Source organism: Vollenhovia emeryi, unplaced genomic scaffold, assembly GCF_000949405.1.
Source record: "Vollenhovia emeryi isolate VEMERY1.0 unplaced genomic scaffold, V.emery_V1.0 DF939168.1, whole genome shotgun sequence".
NCBI lineage: Eukaryota > Metazoa > Arthropoda > Insecta > Hymenoptera > Formicidae > Vollenhovia > Vollenhovia emeryi.
In genome coordinates, this window is record NW_011967198.1 from 852886 (window position 1) to 863923 (window position 11038).

Sequence of the window (11038 nt, forward strand, 5' to 3'; positions counted from 1 at the left end):
ACACGGTTCTTCTCGCGATATAAAATACACGTGGCTTAAATTAATATCTATGTATATGGAAACAAGTGCGATTTCACATTACGAACTCTTACATACAATGATACAATTTAACGCATTAAATTTTCTAGTTCATATTTCTCTCTCTCTCTCTCTCTCCCTCTCTTTCTCTCTCTCTTTCTTATTCTAGAAGGCCGACGAATTGTCTTCCAGAGAGCATGTACAGTATTGTACAAAAAGACTCTTCGCGACACTTTGATGGTTGGCTGTTGTGCATGACTAAAGCACAGAGATGCTCGATTGTAAAGTGCTATTAAATATATTTCCTATTTCGTGTGTTTTCGGTTTATGGAGCAGGCATCACTTTTAGGCGTTCGAACGCCGATTTCTCGAGCGCTTCTCTGTGATCGGGATGAGCCACCTGGATCATCGCGTACGCACGTTGCTGAAGACTCTTACCGAATAGGCTGGCGATTCCCTGTTCCGTCACGACGTACCGCACCACCGCTCTGTTGGTGACTACTCCAGCACCTGTTAACACAGTATGACAAAACGATTAATTACGATTTATTTCATACATTTGCAGAGTGTTGAAACGAATACGAAAATTAATAATTATAAAATCGAATTAGAAATAAATTCCTGTTTTAATTGAAGAAATGAGAGTGCGTTGTAATATAATTATACAAGTTAAACTGGGACACCCTGTATAGTAATGTCATGTCATATACTAAATAAATCTTTAAGTTTCATAAATTAAATAAAAAATTTCTCTCAAATTTTTTTAGGATAAAATATTGAGTTTAAAAGAATAAAATTCCGCCTTTTTCATTTAAAGAAACAAGTTTTCATGTATCAATATTATGTTTTATGAAAAACAAAGATTATTTCGACAGTTGTATCTGCGTACCCGATGTCAGAACCGGCTGTATTTTGCTCTGGCCCTTGGCGGTGACTGATTGAAGCGCTATGATCGGCTTTCCCTGCCGATCTTCGCTCATCGCGGCGCCCGTGATAAAATCCAACTGTCCACCGAATCCGGAGTACATTCTCGTTCCAATACTGTCCGAGCAGACCTGGCCGGTGATGTCCACCTCGATGCACGAATTGATGGCCGTCATCTTTGGTTGCCTGGCGACTATTCTGGGGTCATTAACGTAATCTACCACCAGCATTTCTGCAAGAGATGAAAACCGTTGAGTGAGCAACTTCGATATTTGTCAGTCAGCGGTGATTTCAAGCAAAACACGACACACAGACGACATTGACCTATGAAAGGATTGTTGTCCATGAAGTCGTAGAGCTTCTCCGAGCCCACGCAAAACGAGCCGACAATTCGGCCCCGGTGCATCGTTTTCTGATTATTCGTGATGCAGCCCTTGTTCACAAGATCCACCACGCCGTCGCTGAACATCTCGCTGTGAATACCCAGATCCTTGTGGTTACCCAGCAGCGAAAGTACGGCGTCGGGTATACTGCCGATGCCTAGCTGCAACGTGGCGCCGTCCACCACCAGATTCTCGGCGATGTGCTTGCCGATCAGCTGCTCGGCCTTGGAGGGCGCCTTCACCGGATGAACTGGCAGTGGTTGATGGTGTTCCACGGCAAAGTCCAAGTGACTTTCGTGAATGAGAGCGTCGCCGAACGTCCTGGGCATGTGCTTGTTGACCAAGGCTGCGAAAATTTAGACTTCCTTTCAATTCTATCCGCCAAAAGGGAGTAAGTGGTTGTGCGACACTTTCTGAGATTTACCTACGACGCGTTTGGCCTGACTCACGGCGGACCGAGCGCAATCTACGCTCGTGCCAAAGGAGCAGTAACCCTTTTCGTCCGGCGGAGACACGTGGATGAGCGCGATGTCGGGTTTTAGGTAGCCTTCATTGAAGAGACGCGGAATCTCGTGCAAAAAGATAGGAATGCAGTCGGCGGTGCCCGCGTTCACCGCGGGTCGCACATTGCCGCCGATGAACAGGCTGATAGACCTGAAGTGCTCTAAACATAAACGTATCACATAAAATTAGGTAGGGAGGTTCTGTTCTCGTGAAATTCTCTAGTTAATTCAGAATAGATGTTCTTTAGCAAAAATCTAATGCTATTCTCTTTCGTAAAAATTTAGCGAACAGAATTTTAAAAGTCTTAACATTCAGAGGAAGACAAGTGTCTAAGATATAATGTACTTGTAATTTCACAAGAAACTCAAGTTTTAAATACGCTCGCTCGGGCGGAAAAATTATGCAAAACGCGCGGTTGAAAGGGACAAAAGTCGGGCGTGCGGAGCCAGCTGTGCGGCGCAGAAGTGCGTCAAGGAGCGAAGCAAAACGCGCTGAATGGCGAGTTGTTATTCAAGTATTAAGGAAAACAGCAAGTGATGACGTGTACGAACGTACTTGCGTTTTCCGGCTTAGCGAACGGCGCCGACCCCTCGAGATGCATGTGATACAAACGGACATTCCTCACGTCGCAACGTACCCCGTAGTCGGTCATCGCCCTCAGCAATTCGACGGGCGTCGCCGCCGCGCCCTGGACGTACACCACCTGATCTGCAAATGGAAAAGAAGAGTTTAGAAAACATCCCCTGCGCGCAAAAATCGAGACTGTCGGGATAAAATTAATAGCGAATTCGGTTGTTTGCACCAATGCGCACCAAGACTTGTTCACAGTCCATTTTTATATTTAAGGATCGTCTTAAATACCTCGTGAAATATTTCTTATCCAGAAAAATGGTCTGTACAGCGTTCAATACGGATCATTTTGTGACCAAATACTCTTTGAACATGTACTTAAGACAAAGTTAAATATAAGAATTGACCAGGGTTGGGAAGTAACTCGTTACTTTCTCTCCATCTGTAACTGTAACATAACTCACAATCAGTTACACTAATAGTTACATTAACACTTTATATATGTTTTAAAGAAAGAAAAAGAAGTCACTTATAGTCGCCAGTGATGATTACAAATTAAAACAGTGAGCTTATTGTCAACCCAACTGGCAAATTTCTTTATTTAACACATTGCAACCTTACTTCAGGTCCTTTTCAAGTAACTGCAAATCAACAAAATATAAGAGATTTTTTATCTTACTTGAAAAGGACCTGAAGTAAGATCGAAACAATAAGCTCACTGTTTTAATTTATATTTTAAACCTCCACAGCAATGTAGTAGGCCTTGCATTCGCACATAAACGCCTTTATCGACGCTTTACAATTCAAATGCAGATTTGATTTTTTATTTTCATTGCAAGAAAGTAACTGCAAAGTAACGATTCGTTACTTTTTAAGTAACTGTAACGCGTTACTGTTAAAATTGGTAACTTGTAACCGTAAATAGTTACATTTTTAGCGAGAAAAAAACTGTAACTAGATACTTTTATAAAGTAACTTTCCAACCCTGGAATTGACCATGCACAAGCCTTAGGGCCCGTATTCTGAATCCTCTTTTATCGATAAAAGCGCCTCTAAAGCCCGTATCAGACTACGGATTGGGATTGGGATTAGATTGAAATTTGACCAATCAGAGTAAAAGTTACTGAACTTAAGATTAGTAAACTTTACTGTGATTGGTTAAATTTCAATCTAATCCCAATCCCAATCCGTAGTCTGATACGGGATTAAAAGTGGCTAATAAGCGCCTTCTAATTGGCTACGAGCCACGGGCCTTAGTGTGCACTAGTGCAAGCGACCGAATTCGCAATAAGTTAAATCGGCACGTGAGAAACCGAACAGTGAGATTTCACAATCCACTTTCGCGGCATTCAAGTCTTTCCGCGTCCTGAAATAACATTTACATCACGCCGCGACGACGCCCCCGTCATCTTTCGACCTCGCGCTTTAACGTTATCTCGGGGTCCGGCAAAAATTTCGTATTTACACAGATAGACACGATGTGTACTCACGTGGCTAATTTTCATTATACATAGTTTTAATCGTAATGCAATTTGTACAAGAGTGGCGAGAGCTTATCGGCGCATTCTTTCAGTGATGAACGAGAGTCAACCTTTCTCAGAATATTACTATCGTATGCATGTATCGTATTATTGTCGAACGTTACTGCTACATGTAATAATCGCATTCAATTACAAAGGTTAACGGGGAAAAAATTCTTTTACGCTGCGCTTCGATAGGAAACAAAACGTTCGAGGACTTTTGTACTTTGGCTCCCACGTCAATAACGCTGTAGATTACAGCACACGAGGCCTAATGTTTACACGGTTCGTCGTAAAGGATGCCGTAACTATCGGTTAAATACGATCGGTAAATATGTTTGAGTACTAAATATTTATTTCGCTCGCCCGTGTTATCATATCAGAACGCGCAGTAGAATCAATAACCCCCAGGTTGGATAAACTGGTACGAAAGTTGTTACCGAACGTTCCTCCAGTACGAAAGATAACCGAACGCTCCTCCAAGCGATTCCAGTATTATGGTTAATTTTATCTACAGAAAATATTTATTACCAAATCGACGCCGCTGACGAATGGTCGGCGAATATTCTAATCGGACGCATCTTATCGGAATTCTTGCTGAGCACGAGAATATACATATAAATTCTCGCGTTTATTATTCCTACGTCGGCATTACGTTATTCGACACGTTCAAGGATAACATAATCCGCAGCATCCGCTTATTCAATATTTTACGTAATATCGTACGTAATTTGTCGAGTTTGAAAGGCAGTTTTATGCCCCGAAAGTACACAATTATATAAAGATTACTGTTTAATTGTCCCGTATAAGAAATGCCTCTTTTTTTAATCTCGAATCTTATCAGAACGCGATGCGCACACCCACAATGCGTTAATTATACTTGTATTAGAGTTTATCCCTGATATCTACGTCAAACAATTTTTACTGCGGCTCGAGTCTTTTTTAATGGAAGACACCGCCGACAATTTCACAAACTTGAGGTACCGCGAGGCAGATTTGGGACTGCAAATATAAACGTCTCCAAAGTGCGTTCCTTCACGTAGAGCGAGCATCTTCGCGCAGGGGGAAAATGTTTACACTCGAGGTTGCATCGACTCGAAATAATCTGGCTTACTTGGTGGCAAAACGCTAACTCGGCGAAACTTATAATCCGGTTGACCGGCGGCGGGCTATATTTAAGCGAGAACTAGGACTTTGATATTTACGTATGTACACGTAAACGCGTATCTGCACATTTGCATGTGCGTGTCGAGGTCAATGTTGGCGGTCCGCTCTAGTATCCTCTAGTATCATCTACACAGCTGTCAGCGAATTTCTTCGTCTTGAACTGGAAAAGACGAAAAGTATAAAAGGAGTAAAAAAAAAATCTATGAGTCATTTGTATGTAATTCACGAGATCGTTCAAAGGACTCGCGCTATTTGAAGAACATCGTACCCCTGACGAGACAGATTGGACGGCACTGAGACTACCAAGGACACCTCACGACGGTCTGACATCATACGAAATCGTACGTCACAATAAAAAAAAACTGGTGTGTCGTTAATGCGAGGCCTAAAAATAGCTCGGCGCGGCTTACATCTACATTTATGTAATATTCGTTCCACACATCCTTTTACACGTGTCGAAATTGGACGGAATATTAGTACGAATTGTGTGGAGAAAACTAGAGAACAAGATTAGTCTCTTGAGGCCCGTGTTCTGAATCCTCCTTCATCGATAAACGCGCCTCTAAAAATGGCTTGTGGCCAATCAGGAGGCTTATTAGCCACTTTTAGAGGCGCTTTTATTGATAAAAAGAGGGTTCGGAAATACGGGCCTGAGCCTTTAGCAAGTACATCTCGTAGCGGATTATTAGTATAACGGCGAGGAATATTTTCAGCTGCTTGACATCGGTCGACCGTCAGTTGCCTTTATCAGCAGAAACATAAATTACACGCGCGATGATCGTACGCGCTGAATCGATGTTATCGAACGCTCAATTTGCATAAGCACACTGTGCATACTCGTCAAGCAGCGTTATTTTGCACCGATTTTGATAATCGTCACACGAAGCATGAATGGCTATCTACTAATATATAAATTGCCGTCGGTTGGAAACATGTCACAAGTATTTACATAGATAACAATTTCCACCTTCCTCTGACTGAAATATTTTAAATCAAGTGTTCAGGATAATTGTAACTTCTCTATACAAGTTCACTCATTTCAGTTATTAATGTGTCTTTAAATTTGTGTCCAAAAACGTGACTCCAAGGTACAATTATGTCCTCTTGGAAAGAGACAAGAAGTGAGTTAGGCTGACCGGGTTTCAGTGAAAACATAGACGATAAGGGGCTAGTGAACCAAACTAGAAATGCTAGATAAGTTCATGAAAGATAAATCGTGGGGGAAAGCTGAGGACATTGTGGTGTACAGATTTGCGGCATTGCTGGGCATTACTAGGCATTTTTTTGGGCATTAGGCCTTGTTGGGGCATTATAAAAATGAAATAAGATAAGATAAAGTAATGCCCTGGGCATTAGTGGGCATTGGTGTACAAGATTTTGGTCAGCGGTTTTCCCCTCGAGACAAACTAACGAGAAGAGAACTGAAGAACAAGACAAACGATTAAAGATAAATTATCTTCGATAAACTTATATCTAGCGTGCGCATCTAGTTTAGCGGCTTGTCTCTTACTTTTTGTCTCTATTTATTTTTTACAATTTTATTGACACATTTGCGCTTGAAAAATGATCTTTCTTTTTTGCTTAACTGTTGTCGGCTGCTGATTTGCATACGAGGCAAATAGGCATACACGATAAATAATAATCTTAATCTCCGCGAAGCGTTACCAATCTTAGAGGACAGGAAAAGCGTACACGTGTAAATACGTGGCGTGAACGACGAGATAAATAAATAAATCGCGCTCGCCGTTCGGTCACGGGCGCGTTTATCCGTAAAATATTGTCTAGGCGAAGGTCGTACCGAAAATAATGTGCCGCGGATCCAAGGCGACTTACTAAGTTTATCTCGAGTCGACACTGGCAATCGATTATCTCACAAGTGGGGATGACGCCCGCGAAATTCGGTCGAACGCAAATACGCGTGACGTATCGAGCGGCCAAATTTTTGCGAGGGGCTGACAAACGTGTATTTGCCGAGTACAATCAGAGTTTCTCTCTGGTACAATCGTCGCGATATTCAATAAGCGCGTCACGAGTCGCGATCGTTCGTCCGTCACGAGAACTGAATATCGTGAGATGCGTGAGTTTTACAAAACGATACAGTTGCGAGTCATTTAAAACTTGTACGGACTGTGCAAGACATTCTACGCGCTTTTTCTGAAAATTATTCTGTGGAAGAAAACCGCAGCGTTTGTGCTCGACACACACAATGCCAGGCAGCAGGCAATAGGAATAGAATTTTTGACGCGTTGGATTCGTCGGAAAGTTTCTTCCAACCAATCCAACGCGTCAGAAATTCTATTCCCTGTTCCTCTCGCCTGTTGCCTGGCAGTGTGCTTAGGCCTTTACGATGGAGTTTATACAAATAACGGCTTAACACAAACATTTACAAAGCAAGGTCGTCAACTACGCGGCGCGTTACTATCTCTCGCCGCATATATTTAACTCAATTGCAGAGGCGATAAGCGGCTCGCTAGGAAGGAAGTCCAATAAACGTAATGGACCGCTCTTGCAAGCCGCGTATGCATTTCGATCGTCCTAGATCAATCCGATCGCCAGGCCGCATCTCGCTGTTGAATATTCGGAACGAGCTGAATACAAGAATATGGGAAATACAGATGGTACGGAAAGCCAAATGCAAACAATATGGGAAGGTTTGGCACCGCAAAAGTAAATTCTGTCACGCGTGGAAGGGACAGCTGGTACGTCCAAACACCAGACAACCACGAGGCTTGTTTTCTGTCGCTACACCGACCAACTAGTGCGATAAATTGGAGTAAGACAGGTATTTCTTCTCATTCTACGCTCACTGCCCTGGTTTCACCGGCGCAGCGATAGAAGACAAGCCTGTAAATATGTCGTAACAGATCCCGGAGAGTCGAGAATCGACCTGGGCTGTGAGATATCTCTAATTCCCGTAAGCAGATGAGCAACGCAGAGATCCATTAAGTCTCACGTCACCGAGATTTACTGGTGACATTTGAATACCCGGCTGCGCCAGCATTCCGTGCGATATGAAGCAATTCTCTCTCCCTTTCCACCACAGCCCCTCTCACCTATGACACAGACAGAGAAAGGAAATGGACATTAGGGGATCAGCTAGGCGGATTCAACACAGGTAGGAATCGACTGGTGATCTAACGTCCGGTTGATCGGCCGACGAAATCGTTGCGACGCACCTCTCTCCTCTCTCTCTCACTCACTCTCTCCCCTCCCTCCTCTCTCTCTCTTTCTCTCACTCTCTCTCTCTCTCTCTCAAGCCCGTCGGTGGAAGGTCATCGATTACCTGAGTCGAGTTGAGCCTGCTCGATGGCCTCGTCGGCGGTCTTTACCCAGCAGGGCTCCTTGCTAGGGATCGGCATCGACGGCTCGTTCACGTACGTGAAGAAGGTCTTCCGCGTGGCTCGCTGGATGCAGGGCCGCGACGCGGACGTCATCGTCGCGAGCGCCCGGGTCAGGCTGGTGATCCGCTTGAGGGCCGCCATCGCTTCCGTGTTCGATCACGTTTTTTTTTTCCTACTCGGCCGTCACCAATGATAATTGCTTTCCCGCGCGGACGCGCACAGCTCGACTGATCCGACGACTCGCGACGAGGTGTCAGAAACGAACCGCGCGCAGTTCGCCAGAAGAGTGGGACACCACGACTTGGAGTGAACGCGCGCGCAGCGGCGCGAACGTAGCGCCGGATCGCGGGTCACGTGGTCGCAGCGTAAAGCCTATCACACAATAGGAAAGCACAGGCAATAGGAACAGGGAATAGAATTTCTGACGCGTTGGATTGGTTGGAAGAAAATTTCCGACGAATCCAACGCGTCAAAAATTCTATTCTCTATTCCTATTGCCTGTTGCCTGGCATTGTGTGATAGGCTTGAGACTGGGACAGGCACGTGGTTTCAAAATGCAGATGATTGGATAGCACGCCTATTGCCAACGAATCATTGTGTCTTGGCATTATATAGGTTTCTATTCCGTATTTCTATCCCTTATTCCTATTGCCTGTGCTTTCCTATTGTGTGATAGGCTTTAAAGCCCGTATCAGAATGCGGATTGAGATTGGGGTATCAGATTGAAATTTGACCAATGACAGTAAAGTTTGCTAATCTCAAGATTAATAACTTTCACTCTAATTGATCAAAATTTCAATCTAATCATCAGGGGTATCAGATCGAAATTTGACCAATCACAGTAAAGTTTGCTAATCTCAAGTTTAATAACTTTCACTCTAATTGATCAAAATTTCAATCTAATCTCAATCTCAATCCGTGGTCTGACTACGGGCTTTACGAGTGCTCGCGACCTCGCGAGAGGTCTGCTGCACAAAGAACCCAAATTAATTCTCAAATATTAAAATACATTTTCAGAACTTTTTATGTCTGGCAAGGTGGGTTCGGACCCGAGCTGAGCCGTTTCTTTTCGTGTCTCAGGCCGGTATTCATAGTCCGTTCTTAACTTCTTATATTTAAGATCATCTTGGGTACTTTCCAGCAAGAGACACGTACAGATTGACACAGTGTAACACAGATAATTATATATCCTTGCTTAATAATGGCAAACAACAAAGATAAAACGATTTTAAGCCAACGGCACACGATACTATTTTTCCTACTGAATCGCTCACGATCATTAATTTTTGTCAGTAATTGTTGGAACAAAGATTAGCTATTAAAGAAATAAAATAGGTAAAAAGGCACATTCTTATCAAGTTTTTCAAAAAATTATTTTGAAAGGTATTTTAGAACTGACACATAATATTTGTATTTTACCGTGAATTGTATTTTTTAAAGATAAGGTTAGAGAGAAACAGTCTCAAGCCCCTCTTGTGCGCATGAGCGGAGGAGAAATGTCCAGTTATTATGCATCTCTCTCACAATCAGTTGTATGGGATACATTGGTCGCGTTCAGCAGACACAACTGTTGAGTGAGCGCTCAGTATGATTGGTTAATACTTTTAGATCCAGCCAATCATGTTAAGAAATCACTGAGCGCTCACTCAACAGTTGTGTCTGCTGAACGCGGCCATTCTTTCATCGCGATGCGCAGTCCATATATTATAGGTCCATGTATTTGATACGCGTATCAAATGCACGATGAATACCGGCCTTAATTCTTTACGGTTAGAATTACAAGCGCAAAAACTATATTTGACTGTGTCGCTAAAAAAGATGGCTGAAGGATTCTCTTAAAGTAGTAAAAAGACGTAATAGAACGAGACTGGTATCTTTATTTATTGCGCATATCCTCGTTTACAGGGGAAAAAAACCAACTGCAGCTGGGGTGGCGTCCAACACCTTTTACCATCAGAGGATTAATTATAGAAGCAATTCTTTCTGTCACATCTATTCTCGTGAGAAATATCGCTCGAACGTCATCGATCCCGCAGATTAGACCTCTCGGCCGGTGTCGCTGTCTCGACGCAATTAATCCGACTGGCTTGGAACGCATATTCGGCGGCGCGCTCACGTGGCGCGCGGACGATCCGTCGATCGCGCTTTGAAAGAGGCCGCCATTTCTCGCCGGCGAGGAAACGTCGGGGGACGTCGCGCGGACCTTCCCACGTCCCCGGATCCCGCGGTTGACAACGCACCAACGTCGACTAACGTCCCCTTTAATTTCGCGCGCCCTCGCCGCCGTCGAACGCCGAGCTTTCCGTCGAATCTCGTGCGAAAAGAACGTTCAACGAGTCACCTAGTCCGAGCCACGTGATTGCACGTGCCTCTTCCATCCTTCTCTCACCCGTCCTCCCCCTCCCCGCCACCGCTGTTATTTCCCTCTTTCTCTCTCTCTTTCGAAGCGCGTTATCCGCGTCGTCTCTCGCGGTTTATTCCGAGGGACGCGATTTACTTTAAGACGCGAGACCCGGGGTGGCCGCTCCCGAGCTCTCCTCTCGCAATTTCCGTATTTCTCAGCCCCTTCCCCTTCACGCGTCGAGCCGTTTCTCTCTCTCTCTCTCTCTCT

At 44.0% G+C, this 11038-nt stretch overlaps 1 protein-coding gene across 2 annotated transcripts; it reads right to left on the bottom strand.

The window, feature by feature from the left end:
• Positions 1–142: 142 nt before the first annotated feature.
• Positions 143–8739, bottom strand: LOC105564140. Of its 2 annotated transcripts, XM_012016305.1 has the most exons (7): positions 8370–8428; positions 5125–5246; positions 2385–2537; positions 1750–1989; positions 1267–1671; positions 908–1174; positions 143–528 (listed from the first exon to the last, which is right to left on the bottom strand). In XM_012016305.1, exons 3-7 carry the CDS (start codon positions 2479–2481, stop codon positions 344–346), a joined length of 1194 nt encoding a protein of 397 aa, XP_011871695.1. In that variant the 5' UTR covers positions 2482–2537; positions 5125–5246; positions 8370–8428; the 3' UTR covers positions 143–343. The 2 variants fall into 2 exon arrangements, with proteins under 2 accessions (XP_011871695.1, XP_011871694.1); XM_012016304.1 differs by lacking the exon at positions 5125–5246 and having other exon boundaries at positions 8370–8739.
• Positions 8740–11038: the final 2299 nt, after the last annotated feature.

Bases quoted from the DNA above. Each gene is read 5' to 3' on its own strand.
- LOC105564140 (XM_012016304.1), bottom strand. From the start codon at position 8,568: ATGGCGGCCCTCAAGCGGATCACCAGCCTGACCCGGGCGCTCGCGACG. The intron at 2,538-8,369 runs GTAATCGATGAC...TTCCATTTGCAG, and splicing joins GCAGGCTCAACTCGACTCAG to ATCAGGTGGTGTACGTCCAG. The intron at 1,990-2,384 runs GTACGTTCGTAC...GTTTATGTTTAG, and splicing joins CGCTAAGCCGGAAAACGCAA to AGCACTTCAGGTCTATCAGC.